Source organism: Tympanuchus pallidicinctus, unplaced genomic scaffold (genome assembly GCF_026119805.1).
Source record: "Tympanuchus pallidicinctus isolate F22 unplaced genomic scaffold, pur_lepc_1.0 scaffold10, whole genome shotgun sequence".
Taxonomy (NCBI): Eukaryota; Metazoa; Chordata; class Aves; order Galliformes; family Phasianidae; genus Tympanuchus; species Tympanuchus pallidicinctus.
The window spans coordinates 4,526,485-4,544,549 of record NW_026294619.1 but is presented as its reverse complement, the minus strand read 5'-3'; the positions used below and the strand labels follow the sequence as shown (position 1 = coordinate 4,544,549).

The following is an 18,065-nucleotide window of genomic DNA, read 5'->3' as shown; positions in this document are numbered from 1 at the left end:
TAGAAAAGATGCCGAAAATGCTCAGAGAGCAGTGGGAAAATGATCTTTTTTTTTTTTTTTTTTAATTGCTTTGATGTCATTTAACCAGAAGTTTGGGCTTACAGAATATTCAGATGTTCAAAAGGAGATCTCTTCTTGGCTGAACTCCTTCATAGCAGAGGTGAGTAAAGAGAACAATTGGATTGATTTTTCGAGCAGTTGAAAAATAAGCATCCTTATTCATCATGAAAGGAAGTTATGGGAATTTAGTATTTTTTGTGGACACATACATACTCACAGGTAAAATATATTACCCTTTTTTTTTTTTATTATTATCCCTCAGTGCTATCAAAAAGTTCATTACTTCAACTCCATTTAAGCAAAGCTTGTCCATGTCACCAGATGGAACAGAATACTGGTAAAACGGTTGGCCTACCTGCATCCAGAACTACTGCTGTACTCTGGAATTGGAAATCTGAGCTTGCAGAAAGGCAAATACACAACACTACTGTGTGGGAAGCATGCCAGCAGCTCCAAAGCTCCACCTGTAACACTCAGCCTGGCCAGCAGCTCAGCAGCTGTATGGAGCATATGCCACTCCAGTTAGCTGGCTCACACCTCTCACAGTGCACCTGTTCAGAAGCACACTCATCTAATGATTTTGTTTATCTTTAGGTCTCTTCAGATAATGGAACTGTACTTGAATATCCATTAAAAACTCAGTTCCACACCAATCAAAACACGTACACTGCACATTTCTGCACTAGGATTACTGCTTTTCTTATTATTTTGAAGCAAAAATGACAAACAAAACATCCCCCCCCCACCCCCACCCTCCCCCAAAAAAGAACAACCCACATGTGACTAAAAGACCCTACCACACCATGAGGACAACTGTCTGAAGAACCCAGAAGCAAGTATTTCTTCTGTGCTTTAAATGGGTTGGGAGAGTGGGAAGATCTGGAATTACAAGGTAGGAATTTTTCTGAAGTATAATATTTTTAAAGAAGGGAGCTGGGTCTTTGTGCAGAACAACACAGCACTTAGCTGAACACAGTCAAAGCTAGATTGCAAGGCTCTTCTGAAAGAAGTATTAACTAAGTGCTAGAGAGCAAAGATCAAGAAAGGATCGGGTCTTGGGAATCTGGAGAGGTTCCAGTCAACCAGAAGCTGATAAGTGTTGTCACAGTTTTCAAGAAGGGCAAGAAATAAGATCCTGGTGTTTACAGAATGGTTGGTCTCACTTCAATGCCTGGCAAAATTATGGAGAAGATTATTTCGGGAGATACTGAAAAATGCCTGACAAACAATGCAGCCATTGATCACTAATAACAAAGGTTGACAATGGGAATGGTTGACATGGGTTGACTGTCAAACTTAATCTCCTTTTATAAGTTTACCCAGCTAGCTAGCCAAGCAGAACTAGATGATTATTTCAGTAAAGAACTGTGTTTCTCACAGTATCTTTCTTAACAAATGTGCAGTGTATAGCTAGACAAAAACATAATGTGGTGGGTGAAGAACCAGCTGACAGGTTTGGCATAAACAGTTATAGTAGCAAACTGGGTTGTATCAAGCTGGTAGCAAGTCACTAGAGGGCTTCTGAAAGGCTCACTTTTAGGGTCAGTTCTCTTTGTTTTCATCAGTAACTTGGATACAGGGCTCAAAGGTATACTAAGTAAGTTTGTGGATGATAGTAAATTAGTAAGACCTGTTGACTCCCTTACAGAGATCTTGACAAATTTCTGAGCTGAGTAATCATCAAGCACGTGAAGTTTAACATGGTAAGTGATGGATTTTGCATCTGAGATGGGGCAACTCTGGAACTATATACAGACAGTGGGGGTGAAAGGCTGGAGAGCAAACCTGCAGAAAGAGATCTGGGGGTTCTGACTGATGGCAAACTGAATGTGAGTCGGGGCCCGAGGGAACGGCATGGAGCTGGGGGTTAGGAACAGGGTCTGCACCAGAGGCGCTGGGCAGTGGGCACGGACCCAAGTGCTGGAGTACAGGGACTTAAGAGGAATCAAAATCTAACAGGATTTTGAGGACTGAGTAGTCAGCAAAGTCAGAAGTAGATGTAGAGCAACCAGAGCAAAGCTACCAGCCGTGGCTGCATGGCAGAGAAGTTGTGGGAAGACATAGCTGGATCAAAGAGATTCCAGACTCCATCTGATGTAAACTCAAGTACGTGTACGCTTCTAAAAAAAAAAAACTCCTTAAGCATTCTGTGGCAGATGTTCTACTGTTGTTTTTGCAAATGGTGTTTGTGTTCATGTTATCCTGTGACAGTAATTCTGCCGTGAATCCACCCTTAAATAGGATGTGACTGAGCAAAGCTGTCAGGCTGGCCAGTCGTAAGGGAATAGAAAGTGCTCTCGGTGCTGCTGGCAGCTGTCAGTTGAAGCTTCTCACATGGGGTAACTCAGTGAGATTAAGAGAGAATTCCAACTTTCGGATGAAAAGGAAAGATGGTCCCCTAGCTGACGTTGAGAAGAGTTAGGAAAATGTGGATTTCGGGTGTCCAAATTAAGAAAGCAAGCAACAAAAGAGAACTAAACAATGTGTTCTTTATTACACCTTCTTGTACACTTCGGAAACTCTCTACTGGCGGCACACGGCTGTCCTGTCCGGGCCCCACGGCTGGGAGTGGACGTCGGTCACAGTGACTTCTTCCACCCCGGCTACGTCTCTCCCCCTGTAGGTGTCCCCCTGGAGCGAGCTGACCGTTCAACGCACAGCCCCGCTCCTGCCGTTACCCACAAGGGGGGCGCGGGGCCGGCCCCGCCCGTCTCCCCCGGTGCCTCCCGCTGTCAGGAGAAGAGGCAGCTGCAGCCCAGCCGCATCCGCCCCGGCCGCACTCCTAAACACTCCCCGACTCCTCGCAGCCCTCACTACGCTCCCTAAAAGCGTCGGTGAAGCTGACCCCGACCCGCGCGCGTGTGGGCAGGAGGGAGCGCAGACCCTCTCCGCCCATCCTGGCAACCCCTCGACGCGGGCGGGCGGCCCCTAGCCCCGGCCCGGCCTCCCGCTGAGCCGCTCTTCCCTGGCAACCGCCTCCCGTCCGGGTCCTCGCCCCGCGGCCCGGCCGGCGCCTGCCCCTTTAAATGGCGGCCGCGGCCCCGCCGTGCGCCCCGCTCAGGCAGTTCGCGGGCGCCGCGCCGCTCTCGCCCCCCTCCATGGTAAGCGCCGCGCTCCGCGCCCTCCCCGCCGGCTCGCCCTTGCTCTTCTGCGGCCCCGCCGGAGAGCTCCGTGCCCCGGCCGTCGGCCCGCTATCTCGCCAGCCCCCCTAGGGCTGCGCAGGTAGGGGCGGCGGGGGTCCTTCCCTAGGGGACGCCTCCGCCCTTCCGGAAAGTTTTTGGGGGCGGGCGCGGGGAGGAGGGGGCCCGCAGCTTTCTGCCCCCCGCTGCGGCTTCGGCCTCCTCTCGGGGCTGCGCGGGGAGGCGCCGGCCGGCCGCCCGCGGACTGGCTGCGGGGTGCCCGGGGCTTAACTGAATTATAGAGCGGGTCGGGAAGTCTCTCTGTGGCGTTAAGATCTCTGCCTGCGGCGTGGGGTGGTGGCGCGGGACGGCTGCTGGATGCCGTGGTGAGGCTGGGCTCCCTCGGGGCTGAGAACGCGGCTTTGCCTTTTCTGTTGCCTCTCTAGATCACCGCTATGGGCGGTGGTTCCTTCTGCTCCAGTTTGCTGTGGGGCTTGGGGCAAGTGTCTTCCCCTTTCTGAGGCTCAGCTTCCTGTCGTGAAATAAAAGTGACCTCCCCGGTGAAAAACGCTGTCAAAAGTGTGCTTATTTTTGTAATAAGTGATGCAGGTAGAAGTGTCTACCTGTGAAGCGCTGCATCTCATTGTAGCAAGGTGTGTGTGTGGGGTGGGGTGGCAGTCTTCTCCCAGGTACATAGTGGAAGGATGAGGGGGTAATGGCTTCAGGTTGCACCAGGGGATGTTCGGGTTGGATATTAGGAAACATTTCTTCTCAGCAAGGGTGATGAGGCAGTGGCACAGGCTGCCCAGGAAGGTGGTGGAGTCGCTGTCTCTGAAGGTGTTCAAGAGCCATGTAGATGTGGCACCAAGGGACATGATTTAGTAGGCATGGTGGAGATGGACTGATGGTTGGTCTTGGCGATCATACAGATCTTTTCCATCCTTTCTGTGATTTCTCATGGCTTTTCTCACTCACTCAAAGGCCCTTCAGATCTTAGAGATGCTCTGTATGTTATGTGCTGTTGTCTTGTGTTAATATTATTCTGGTGTTACATGCCTGTGTGGCTTCAGTGTGTAGGTTGAGGTGCTGCTGAGGAAATAATATACTCTGATAACAATGTAAGTAATAATTAAGTACAGCATACTCTGTAAAAACAATTAAAAGCCTGTCAGTTGGGAGTGTTTCCCTGCCACTCACCTAGGTAAATCTGGCATGTCAAGTTTTGTTTAACACACAGCTCTCATATGAGTTAAACATCTTATTTCAGGACCATTCTCTTCCATTGTCCAACGACATTGTTTGCTTCCTTGTTCACAGGAAGTTGATGAAGTGGATCATGGTGTTACTAGCCAGCTGGTTGCAGATTCACAGGAGACTCACAGCTCGTGCACAGAGAAGATGCAGGTTCCTGCTCAGTATAGCTGGAGTGCTGACTGGAGCTTTTGGGTAATGTTTTTTCCCAATTTGTTCCTCTATCTATATCCATGTGTTTACATACTAGCTTTATATCCCTTCTTCTCAGGTTGCTTTGTAGTCATGAATTAGTGAAGTGTTCTCCACCTATGTAGTGAGGTAGATAATTTGTCATTATCAGTTTTCTAAAGTGTAAGCTGACACTGAGAGAGAATGAGGTTGTTTACCTGATGTCGTGTATCAAGTTAGTGGCAGGACTTCAGACCTCTGTGCCTAGTCCTGTCTCCCAGTTCCTTGCATGGTTCATCAGCCTATCCAGTGTCCCTATGCCTTTAGAAAGGTACTGTTGATGCTTAGTCTTGGATAAGCTTCCTTGGTATCTGTTCCTTGCTGGGTAAGCATGTGTTTTTCATGAAAGTAGGCTTACTCTGTAGGAAAGGAATTTGTGAGTAGGAAGGGCAAAAGGGAGCAGATAGGGGAGATTCCTTTTGCTTTTCTCCAAGGTGCTGCTTCAGTGGAGAATGTAGTAAGAAACGCCATTTTTAACACTGTGTCCATGCTTTCAGTGGTTGTTTTTGTGTTTGTTTTTTTTTTTTTTTCCCCCCAGTATCTTGACAGAGAGTAAACTTGTAATTGTGGACTTAACAATGTGTTTTACTGTTAGTTCAATGGATGGGTGGTTGTTGGATAGGAAGGGGGAGCCCTGTGTGTTGTATGCAGCAACAGGTGTGGTAACACCTGATCTCATGAGGTGTTTGGATTCCTTTCTTCCGAGATCTGACAGTGTGACTCAGGTTCTGCATCAGGTGACCCCAGAGTGAATGATGTGCCTTAGCTTGTGCACAGGGACATCCGCTGGACCTTCACATCGTTGTCCTGATGAGTTCATCAGGGTGTTCATTGTGCACAGCAGATGAAAGATTAAAGGCCATGGGCTTTTAGCAGAGCTGGGACCAGGACTGTGGGTTTTCTAACTCTTTTTTAATCAACCTAATTTGTGTCTTTTTATCGCTTCTTTTCAATCTGAGTGGATGTTCTCACGGTGAGAACACTGATTTCACATCTCAGATCCCAGTATATACTAAACTTGAGGTTTCTCTGAGTGGAACTTTGAGGCACGTATTTTGCGCTCGGTACATTGTGTGTCCTCACAGTGCCATTTTCTGCCTGCCCACAGCTTCTCCGGAGATCTGGATTCTTTAGTGCTCTGGCAGCCACAAAAAGAAGTGGGAAGTGTTCTCTGCTGTGTTTAAAAGGTTGCCATCTGCTTAAGATTTATACTTGAAGGCCTTGGTATTTGTTTGAAGTTCATGTTTATCTGGATAGATAAATATGACCTTGTACTTAAGAGGCAGATATTGACACAGTTCTCTTGTAAGATAGTGCTGTGGCTTGTAAAGTTCTAACAGTGCTGTTCATGGCACTGATTAGTTTTAGAAAACCTCTATTGATCTGTTTGTAGGAGGCAGTGCTACTCATTTTCTTAGCCTCAAGGGGACTTAGAAGTAGCATTAGACAGAATGTCGCAGAAGGAAGGCAAAAAAGGTGTCTGCATCTTCTAATTAAAACGTTATGTCATTGGCATCTTTCCCTCCTCTTCTAGACAGAAAATGCGTTTTAATAACTTGCATAGTTGATGATCAGCTGCTTAAGTATACAAACAAACCATTAAAACTCCCTGAGTACTGAGTCACAGTTGATGTGTAGGTGATAGCAGGGAAGGCAGCTTGCTGCAGTGGGCTAAGTGTGTATCATTAACACTTTACTGTGGATGATCTTAGTGTCATGTGGCAGGTTTGGATTTATTACTCTCATTCCTACCTTTGAGTCAGTAAAACTAAGAAATTGTTACAGTAGCAGGAATAGCCTATGGTGTACCCAGCTATCAGCTTTGTTGCCTGTCTTGTTTGCTTTCAAACACTTTTTTTTTTTTTTTCTTGTTCTTTACCTGAGTATGTATTGTTCCTTCTCTGATGGAAGCCAAATGTCAATGGTAAAGCCTAACTGGTTTGACTTCAATTTTTCATGGATTTGAGTGGGAGTAAACTGTTGTGCCATGCCTCTGAAAGTCAGGCCAGGTATCATTAATTCTCTGTATGTGCTGTGAGCAGATGCAGTGAACAGCAGACTCTGATGGGAGCTTCTGGGTTATAATCTCTCTCTCCTGACTGTGGTGAGTGGGGAGAAGGAAGAAAGGGAAAGAAGAGAACAAAACAAACTCATCCTATTATGCCCGACTTTTTTTTCCCCCCCATCTCTAAAGCAAGAACAGTCTGGACAGCTTTATTGGAAAAAATGTGAGAATGAATTTTCCCAGTTACTGTAAGCAATTCTTAAATTAGCAGCACTTTGAATCCTTTCTACAAGATTTACAGCATTTAGTAGTGCTTGCAGTGCTTCTTTGAGGATATCATTTTCATAAATACCTTTTAAAATGTTGTTTTGATTATATATATATATATGGTATTGTGGGTTTTTTTTTTTTTGCTGTTTTTTTGGGGGGGAGCAGGAGTCTGTTCCCCAGCTAGAATTTTGTAATCTCATGGAGTAAAAAAAAAAAGCTCACTTGGAAGTTTCATCTGAGGATTTTCCCTCTTTACTGGAACCTGTAAGACTTGCATCTATTTTTGATTATGTGGTTCTGGCGTCTACAGGTAGAAATGAAACTTAACTTCCAAAGACTCTTTGATTGTCATCATCTGGAAGTTTTATCTCAAGACTGATATTTATTTTTTTTTTCCCCACCATTCTTTGTGTTGAAATATAATTAAGTTTAACATCCTTGGAAGAAGAAATCTGTGGAAGCCTTGACTCTTCCTATTGTGATGAACAAAAAGATAAAGATGGACAAGGAAACTAGTGAAAAGGATTGTTGCATCCAAAGTGAGCATATTCTGTCTGGGAACTCTGCTTTCTATTAATAAGCAGTCAAAGAAAGTTCATATATGTATATCATAAGAAGAATGCCAATGGAAAGAAGGAATAAAAAAGTAAGTCCTTCCCTTGTCACAAAATGTTTGGTAGAAAGAGTTGTTGAAATCAAATAAGCACCTCTCTGGGAAATGCTTTTATATGGGAGGCTTGTTTAAGAGCTTGGAAATGTGAGTGCAAGAGAGGTGTTGTAAAGAAAAGTAGTAGAAGATGTTTTGAAGAAGAAAACTTGAATGCAATACAATGTTGAAAGAAGTGGTCAGTGTGAAGGCATGTGACAACGGTAGCAAATGAGTGATACAGGGAAAAGTTAAAACAGGAAATCTTTTATTTTTCATAATACCAGAACAAGCAAGGTTGCACAAAACTTGGAAAAGGATTTTGAAGTTTGGCAAGTGTGGATGTAGTTGATACAAGGAACTAATCTATGGGAGCGTGCACATATGTTCTCAAGAATACAGTAAATAAAACTCAAACCTGTTCAGGAGGGGTGCAGATACATACATAACATCCAAATGATAATGTGTTGCAGCACAGATGTCCACTGATATACTTTGGGGCCTGAGACTGGTAAGAGTTAGTTGAAGTCACTAGAGATGCAAAAAATAGTTTAATACTCCTTTCTATGCAGACTCATGTTCACACTAGGGATGAATTATTGGGCTTGTTGTATCAGTAAATATATTTTGGCAGTCTCCTATGTAAGGTCCTCTAGTCACTTCATCTCCAATGTTGTGTACTTGACATGATACTTTCTTTTTCTAAATAAAGCTTTCTGTTCATCTGTACCTCTGAATGCTTGGCTTATGAAGAAGAGACATCTCTGCTTGTGACATCAGGGGAGGATTTTTAGTTGCCTCATTATTTGCTGGTATAAAGCATTCTGGTCAGGAGAACAAGAATTAGATGTAGATCTCTGAAGAGAATAAAAAATAAAAAATCTTAAGCTTACGTTGTTTTCTTCTGAAGTGCCATAATGTTGGTACAAATAGCTTTTGCTTTACTTCTAGCCCTTTTAGTTTTGTTGACTTACCTGGAATCTCTATAATAGATGCTTTTAACCCTGTGATAACACTGCTTATAGCAGTATTTTAAAAGAGCGAGGAAAAGGCAAATTGTATTTCTAACTGGCCCTTGCACATTGCTTATTAGGTTTGTGGGGTTTGTTTGTTTATTTGGTGGTTGTTCCCCCACACTGCTTATTTTCATCCTGGGAATCGCTCGTTGTTGTTGATGTAGCTCCAAAGCAAGCCCTAGAATAGATCTGTCTGCCAAAGAGTTTCAGCCTGTTCCGAACAAAGTCTGGCAGTTAGTACCCTGTCCAAATATGCCTTCCCCAGCTACAGTGGTTTAAAGCTATATCCAACATGTATTGTCACACTCGTCTGAAGAATTAACTGCATAGTTAACAGATCAGGAAGAAAATACTTCAGATTCGTGTGATCTGTTTATTAGGTCACTACAAACAAAACAATTGGAAGTGCAGCATCACTTAGAAAATCAATGTAATGTTGGTTGGATGATCATATCTTTTTAATGGAAAAGAGCCTCACAGTTTGAGGAGTGAAAGCTTTAAAGGAGCTCTAAGAGACAGAAGCTCTTCTAGGATCCTTTTGGAAGGGAAGAGGACAGATAAACAGAACTACATCATGTGTGGTTGTGTAGTGCTGCACTTAAGTCCTTAGCAGCGACTGGTGGAAAAATCTCAAGGAAGCGTTTAAGAGAAAAAAAAATTCAATCTGGAATCTCATGTAGGTGTTTAGATGATTTGGGACATGGACTTCTCCTTCTAAAAGCATAAAAATGTTCAGGATGAATAAATGGTTTTGGTGTTAATGATGACTCTGGAAATCATACTTTGTCTCATCCTATGTAACAGATGGTTATGTCTCTTTATGTAAAGACTTGTTAGTGATATCAGCCATATTTTAGAAGTTATACAGAATAAAAGTGCTTTCTGAGTAGTGCTTCCTGAAAATTGCTTGTGAAGTCAGTAAATTGGGATTTTCTTTCACAGCTTTTAAGTTTGATCATGTGGTAATGGATATGCAATCTGATCACAACACACCTGTTCTCCTTCCCTCCCTTCCACTCCCACTTTCCCTGAAATTCAAGGAAATGGGAGTCATTCAGAACTTCAGCTTGCTTGTGGAACTTGTCAACTCCTCCTGTTTTCTGCTATTTCTGCCCAGCAGAACTCAAGATATCAGCCCTTGTTTAGAGCGAGTGGAAGTCTGTGATCATAAACTGTGATCATACATAAGCTTCTGTAGCTCTGCTTAGCTTGTACTGACAAAAATGTCTTCTGATAGCTGACCCTTTACATTCCATTTTATATAAAGTTGAAAAACTGTGTTCTCTCATGGTGAGAGTGATTCGATCAAATCCAGTAGCAGCTCTTAATGTAGTAATGGGTAGAATCTGCATTTGACTTATGGGGCAGAAAAGGAAGTCAAATTAGATATATGAAAAATATCTTTAGGGTTAATTCAGTGTTATTTTTCATGCAATTTCAGATGCAGTAGAACTACTCATTAGCTAAATGAGATGACCACTGTTAATTACAACATTGTAATTGCTGTAGTATTCTGCATTCACTATAGCATAAACTACAGCCATTTACATAGTCTAATACGCTTCTGCAATCTCTCACTATTGTCCTGATCCAAAATATTTATATATCCTTCTATGACTTGCTGAAAAGCAAATGACAAAGGTCAATTAATGCATCTGTGCTAAGGGAAAGCAGAATTAATCTTTTGAGAAGTCATCACCTCTTTTTTTTCTGACTTGTATACAAGTTCAGTTGCAGTCCCAAAATACAAATTGTAAGTGCCAGAGTCCAGTTCTGGCAAAGTAAGGGTGGAAAAGAACTGAAGTATGAGGGGGAAAGGATTACTTGAATCTTTTAATTACATCTTTGTAATCAGGAAAATATACAGACTGACAAACTTCTCCTAAACCAAAATGAGGATAGGCACTTAAGACCCTTGTCAATTTGACTTCTATTGGTGTACTGGGGAGACAGTGTGAAACATCACCTCTAGAAGAAACGTTATAGGCATAACTTTACTACCAGATCTAAAGAAGTTGTTGCCAGTCAATGCAGTGTGTTGGTGAGGACGCTGAATAAATCAGATCTTGCCTGCTGAAAGCTAAAAGTATGTCAGGTTTCTTTTCAGAGCTGGCAAAGGTATTTTTTTTTTTTTTTTTTCTATGGAAGAGTCCAAATCTTTGCTTAACTTTCATCTTTAGAAATCCAAGTGTTTCATCTGACCTCAGAGATGTTTTGTAGTAGTTATATAAATAATTATAGTTGAAACTGAAGTTCCCAGCCTTATTGTGAAGTGGGTCAAACTTCCATGCTTAGGTGTTTAATCAGATGGTGACTTCACTTTATCAACAGGAAATGAATGCCCTTAAATTTCTTTGTACTCATGCTGCTTCTGAGATCTGAATCACACTGGCATCCAGTGTTTGGCAATACCTTTCTGAGATCACTTTAGGTCCCCTTGTCTTCCTATGAGAAAGAAATTGCCAGCAAATATTTTCCTTTATAGCTTTTCCTCTCAGTGCCTTGCTGCTCTTACAGAACCTTTAGATTCCCTGTGATGTGTCTTCTCTTTGCCTTGGGAAGGGAGAAGAGTTGCCTTGTTTTTCTGGTGAAACCAGTTCATGCTATTTGCTCATGCAGCTGATCTTGACAAGGGGACTGTGTGCCATCCAAAATGTCACCACCCTAGTAGGTGCACGAAGATGAGTGCTTAAGAGCAGTGTGTATCTGTGGTTTGTAAAATGACTGGAAATATGTGCCCATTGTATTCAGTTGTCTTCTCCTGCAGGCATTTAGATTTCAATCTGGTTGTTAGAATGATAAAAATGTGCTGAGGTCAATTTTTTTTTCCTCTCAGTTCCCTCAGTAGCACTGCACTAGGAGAGGGATGTCACTTTGGTGAGTCATTAGTTGCATCTTCAGCCAGGTGCTCAAGGGTACCTTCTCACTCACAGCCTAGACTCTTATACAGTGTCACAAAGTCATCTGCCTCTTGTCTTGTATCTTTAAACCTTATGAGTATTACAGTAGCTTTTTGGACAGAATGTTGAAGCTGAGGATGCATGGCTGATATGTAGCCAAAAAGGGCTGTGCAGACTCTCCACGCATCAGTGGCTTGCTGGCAGCAAGTGATGCTTATAAGCAGCCCATCCTTTTCTTCAGAGTTGGGTTTTGCTTCCAGAACGTCTCTCTGCAGAGGTAGTCAAAGCCTGACTTCACATCATTACCTGCAGAAATGCAACAGGCAGGCCCTAGGTGGGACGGGCAGAAAAACATAGGGAGCACAAAGGAAATAGAGTAGTTATGGGCCTACTATTCTCCTTTGGGAGCAAGTGGAGAGTCCTATTGGGTATGCATAGCCCTATAACTTAGCAGCAGCTGTTCTGTGCCTGTGAAGAGCTGAGCTCCAGGCAGCAGTGTACTCATTTTGGCAGCTTGGCCCTGTGTGAAGCATGCCTCAGTCTTCTCTGATCCTCTGGAGCTCTGCCTGAGGAGGCTTCTTAGGAAGGGTGTGAAGACTTAAAGAAGCAGGCAAAGAGTGGGTGTTGTGCCAACCTAGGTTTGGTCACATACTAAGTTAAGTGGTGTAGACATGGTCTGTCTTTTAAGAGTTGTGTGCAGCTGGTACAGGGATTATAGCTGTCTGATGCAGAGAGGAGGAGCACTGAGGACCAAGTGCTCTTTTCAGAGTTGATGTTTCCCTGGTGATGGTAGTTTCCTCTGCTGTCCCCTTTGGGACTTCTGTGAACTTGAAGTGACCTATGCAACTTCAGTCTGCGTTCCAAAGTCTTTTTAAGATTATGGTCATTTCAGGCTGGAACTGAGTGGCTTTACATGAATCCCCTTTGCTGCCTCATTCCCCTTAAGATTTGACTTCTTTTTGTAGCATTTCTGTGCTAGTTCTGCAAAGCCAGTGTGTTTCTGCCCATTTTCCCTGCTGGTGTGTGAGCAGAGGCTGGCAGAAAGCTAACTGGTGCTGCTGGCTGGTGTCCAGCGCTGGCTCTGAGAGAGTGGGTGAGGAGAAGAGAGCTGCAGAGACTGCCTGAGTGTTGGCCAGGACTGGATTGGGCTGCAGTTAGCTAGAGGAGGAGGTTATGTGTAGGCATGCACTTCTTCTGCCTTTACATTAGCTTCATGCTTCAGTCAGCTTTATTTCTGAAATTGAACATATGCTCTGCTCCTCGCTGTACATGTCAGACTTGAGACTTTGCATCCAAATCAGAGTAGTTATGAAAGTACATTGGCGTAGGAAAGTATATTGCCATTTAGGAATGGTTCAGAACACTTCCTTGCATAAAGAAAATACTAAACACTGCAAAGCAAGTGCTTCAGAGTAAGCATGGAGTATTTTCAATCTAAACAGGGTGGTTGTGTTTGTTTTGTTTTTTCCCAAGGAGAAGTTTATAGTGTTCCTTATGATAAGAGGCTTTCTCATATTGATAAGAAGGCATTTCCATCTGTAATGCGTTCCCAGCAGGCTTTGTTTTTTTGTGCTTGAAGTGTATTTTCTTTTGTGTTGGCAAGATGCATTATTCAGTAGGCACTGTTCCCTCTGGATAGCGGCTCTCATGAAAACTAGGCTCTGGTCTGGTAATGTGCATAGTTAAGTTGCTTCTTTATTGAGCAGAGAATAGAGCCCCATAAGGTTAAATATAGACCTTGTTAGAGTAGCTTTTTGCTGAGTCCTAATTCCCTGATATATAGTGGCTGGTGAAACTAAGCTGATTCTGAAAGGAGTCCTGAAGGAGGAATTTTGCAGAGGTCTTCACAAGTTCTAAACGGAAACACTTTGTTTCAAGATTCTTCCTACTGTTCTTTGGTGGTTACTGGGGGCAGGGGAGGAGGGGTTGGGAGGAGATCTTTTATCCCCATCTCTTAATATCAAACCTTTTGAGTTGCCTTTCTGCTTTGGAAAAAAGCCAGGTTTCAATTTTTATTTTTTACAAAAAATTTCAATTCCAAGCTGTGCTCCAACATGATCTGATATTTATATTGTATAGGCACCTATCAAGCACGAAACCTTCTGTCCTGCTCTTGAAAGGAGGAGGTGGTTGGTGGAATACAAGAGACAATCAGGCCTTTGTGAGCAGGATTCCAGGCCAGCTGTGTTCATATCACACCACATGGTAAACAGTTGTGATACAGCCTTCCTCTTGATGAGTAGACAAGCGGAACTGCTTTTCAGAAATGTGATGCTTTAGTCTGCATCAGGTCAACAAGGGCTTGATGCCTGCAGTGGATCTAGGTAGGGCTGGACTGCTGTTTGAGATGTGGGGCATTAGTGGGTGAACTGATGAGGCTGGGGGACATGACCCAGAGCTTCTAATGTACTTGACCCAGTTTTTAGTCTTGCTCCAGAAGTACCTAATTCAGCCAGTTTAATGACACTGAATGTTTTTCAAATACTTCTTGAGAGCTTATCCAGTATAATGGAAGCTCTCCATAATGAAATGCCTCAATTTTCTTGCTATGTGTAATTTTGGAAGCTATTCATATTAAGCAGAAAAAATCAGTGATTGTTTTTCCTGTGCCTGTCTTATACTTCTCTAGAAACTATTTAATATTACTAACATTTATTTTAAGGGGAACTAGGTGCTGCCTTGCTTATGGTATCTTGTGTTTTTGTTGCTTTTTTTTAAAGCAAAAACCTGGAAAATAACTTGATTACTCGCTCTTTTAATATCCCTTCATTGAGAAGTTACATGGTGTATTTCCAACAGAAGGTGCATACAGCACAGTGAATTTCTCTGCCTATACTCAGATGCTATGGAAGGACAAGACTGATATTGATTTGCTCTCTGCTCAGGCACTAAGAAATTTTAAAACCTGTTTCTCATTCTGCCTCTGCAAATAAGAGTGGGGCTGGTCCACAGAAGGGGACATAACGACTCAGTGCAGGGCCACGTGTCTGCCAGTAGCTCAGAAAAAGAATGCTGTGTGCTTAGGAAACTCTTCTTGCTGGAGAAGATGAGTGAGTGAAGAAGAGCATAAAATGAATGCAAGTGAAATAGTTTAGGCTCCTTATGCTCTTCTTCCTTCCCATTGTGATTGAGCTAGTTTCCATTTCCTTGAGAGCATGGGATTTTGTGGGGAGCAGATACCTATAAATTGTAATGGTTGAAGTGCCCTAGCAACTTGCTTTTCTTCTTATTTGATATGAATCATATGACCTATTAATTAAATAAAACTGTGTAGATAATGAGGTAAGATCAAATAGTTCCTTATTTAAAAAAAAAAAAAAGTAGACTCTGTACATACTGAGTCCCAAAGTACACAATGTACTGTACACATCACAGTAAGTCACCTGAAGTCCTGTGACTAGTGCTTTCTCTGTGCAGGTGTAATATCTTCGTTAGCAGCAAGTTACTGTTAGTAAAGCTTAAGAGCACTCAATAGTTTGGAAGTCATTTCTAACCCAAGATTTGTCTGTGATTCTGTTAAGGTCTGATTAGTGTAACTGGATCACTGTAGAGGAGTGGATCTGTGCTGTTTGCCCTTGATAGGGTGAATTGTAGAACAAGTCTGGCATTCAAAGTACAGCCTCGCACTCATTTTCAGAAGAAATAGAAAACAGTCCCAGGATCCTGGAAATATAAGAGAGTCTAGTCGTCATGTGAACAGTGAGCTTCCACTGTGTTGCCTAATGGCAAACATGAGCCCTGGATATATGTGTTTGATGTGATTCCTGCAATGTTGTGTGTATCTCAGTAGCTTACAGCTAAAGAAGCAAACTGAAAGTAAGAGAGAATTCAATAGAGCATGTAAACAAGTCTGAAAAAAAATCTTCCTGGCAATAGAATTGAGAAACTTAATATCTTCCAAAAGAAGGTAGAGGGTAGCTTTCTTGCAGCAGTTCACAAGATGAAGGTAACATTCAATCTGTAGCTAGGATAGATTCTCCACCAGTGGTGATACTTCTTATATCAAGAAGATAAAGTGAGTGTGTAATTTTTTTCTTTCCCAAGAGGAAATTTAATCATCACGGCTCCAATTTTAAAGCAGGGTTTTTAACAGAAAAGGTGTGGCTTGTGCTTTGTAGGTTAGATTGAATGGTTCTAATGAAGCTTTTTAGACTGAAGAAATGACTGTCGTGGGATTGGTGCTTCATAGTTGAAAATGCTTGTTAGCCTCAGTGGAGGGACCACTGCCCAAATGTGCTATGGGAATTGCTCCATTTTTTTATAGGTAAGTTTTGCCTGTATCTACTTTGGAGGAAGTGAAGTCCTAGTTTGGTTGCATTCTTCTGCTAAATGAGACTTTTGTTCAGGGCTGTTGACACAGGTAGGTTTCTCATAGCCTAATGAAACTTTAGACTTGGAAAGTTTAGTGTTGGATTGCTTTTTACATTTCTCCTTCTACAGATAAGTTTCAAAAATACTTCTGACTTTTTAAAGTGCTCTTTGTGTAAAATTCATCTCCTTTCCCACTGTGTGTTGTCTTCCTGGAGACTTTACTCTTGATATTAAGTAGAATTTTAGATATAGCGGAGGAGGAGAAAACCGTACATTCTTTAAGAATGCAAATATTTTACCAAGGATAATTAATGGCTCTTTTAATGTGCTAATGTAGGATTAAAAAATAATTTATTTTCAGCCACACCTTGGAACTTAATAGGGAAGAATAGGTCAAGTTTGTCTGTACTTGGAGAATAGCACGTTGGGTGTTCTTTAAGAGAGGTGGACAGCATTAACTCTCCTTGCCTGTGGACTGGAGAGCAAAAGCAGTAGTTTCATTGGCCGTGTTTTGATGTTTAAGTGAGGCTTCTGAACATAAAAGGAGAAAGTCGGGCAGCTTGTTCACAGGCTTATTTGGACGTATGACCTCAAGCACATGACAATAACTGTTTCCAGGACTGTGAAGTTCATTGGAAGCTTGTGTGGATCTCTTAAAATCAGGTGATGTCCGAGTTGTGTTACTCTTAGTGAGGTCATCTGACCTGTGCTCTCAGCTTTTTGTATTTACTTCTGCATGTCAAAAACACAGACTGCAAATTGTCAGGTTGTGTGTAGTTTTGTGGTGTTTCAAAACAAGGGCAAAATGTTAACAAAGCATATGCAAAATTATTATTGTCATTAGTATGCTTTAAAAATGTGTACGCAATTCTGCTGAGGTTGACTCTTTGCATGCATAGCTATATGTGCAAACTATTTCCTGACAAGTAGCTTTTTTTGTGGTACCTTTGGGAGAGGATTTAGCTTAATTTTCCTCCGTGGTTTCCTAAGTGCCTCAAATTATTTTCATTGTCCACACTTTGATGTTGTAAGTGTGAAAGGACACTGTTTTTAACAAGCTTTCATCATATAAATAACTCAGGTTAGTCCTATTTAGGTTGACCTTATTTCTGGAACTTGACTTAATATAGTTGGACTCTGGTCCATTTCTGAACAAGGTGTGTTAATCTGTTGGTTCAGTGTCTTCAGGTAGTACCTGATTCTTAAGTAACTGCCTTTATAAAACTTTCTGGATGATGCTGAAGAGGTTTTTCTGCTTATGTTGTTTTACAGATCTCTGGTGTATTTTGTGGCTTCAGATGAAGAGTACTAGTATGTTGTTGACTTAATGGTTTGCTTAGTGATCAAATATAGCGTGCCCAGAAATGCCTAAGATTATCCTGAGGCAAAGTGTTTGCCTGATGACTCATAATTAAACTTAGAAATATACACATATTAAAAACTGCTGTTTACCTCTGTTAAGCTCTATAGTGCAGTCTAATGTCAGCCTTTCTTGTTTTAAAATTTGATGATAAGTTTTGTAACCTGGAGGGGTGGCAACCTGCTGTGTTATGAATATACATAACACTGCTGTGTTATGAATATTTCAGTGGTGATATGAGAGATGCTATATTCACATAAATGCAGATGTCTGTTTTCTTCTTTTGAAGGAAATTGGTATTCCCAGTTGTATTAAAAATGCTCCTTTTGTTTCCAGAGTCCATTGACTGATGTCTTAATCACCAAGGCACATGCTGAGCACATAATAATTACAGATCTAAGTGAGCTACTCTTCATACAAAACAAGGAAAAGATAAGGTTAAAAAGCTTCAATGTGCTCATTTTTCTTCTGCTGATTAGATAAGGATTTGGAGCAGGTTCTTCATAAACATTCTAAGAGCTTCATAGAAAAGTACAATTAATACGAGTGTTTCTTATTGCTTATCATGTGACAAAAAACACTCATCAGTGGCAGTAAGGGATTCTCAGACAAGTTGTAGCAGGTTTTATGCTCTGCAGAAATTCCATTTCTAAGTAAAACTCAAGATTCTTGAGGTTTGGGTTCTTACAGCTCTTGAACTGGCTGATTCAGGCACTGGTATAAAAGTGTTTGTGATTCTGTAACATCGTGATTCTCTCTCCCTGATTCCTTTTGTCTTGTAACCACAGAAATGGTCGATTTCGATATAGCTCAGTTCTGAGAAAGTTCATCTTCCTTTAAAATATGGCTACGTATGTCAGACTGGAAGACTTTCAATTTTCTTCTGTTCTCATGAC

The 18,065-nt window shown here is 42.1% G+C and overlaps 1 protein-coding gene across 2 annotated transcripts in view; it reads left to right on the top strand.

Moving 5' to 3' along the window:
• The first annotated feature begins 3,022 nt into the window (after window positions 1-3,022).
• The window catches only part of GRAMD1C (GRAM domain containing 1C), a 50,657-nt gene continuing 35,614 nt past the window's right edge, over window positions 3,023-18,065 (top strand). The window contains exons 1-2 of one of the 2 annotated variants that reach the window (XM_052704992.1): window positions 3,023-3,161; window positions 4,497-4,625. In XM_052704992.1, the coding sequence (XP_052560952.1) occupies window positions 3,087-3,161; window positions 4,497-4,625 (204 nt within the window). In that variant the 5' untranslated portion in view covers window positions 3,023-3,086. The remainder of the gene's footprint in view (window positions 3,162-4,496; window positions 4,626-18,065) is intronic. The other variant, XM_052704990.1, reaches the window with a different exon arrangement.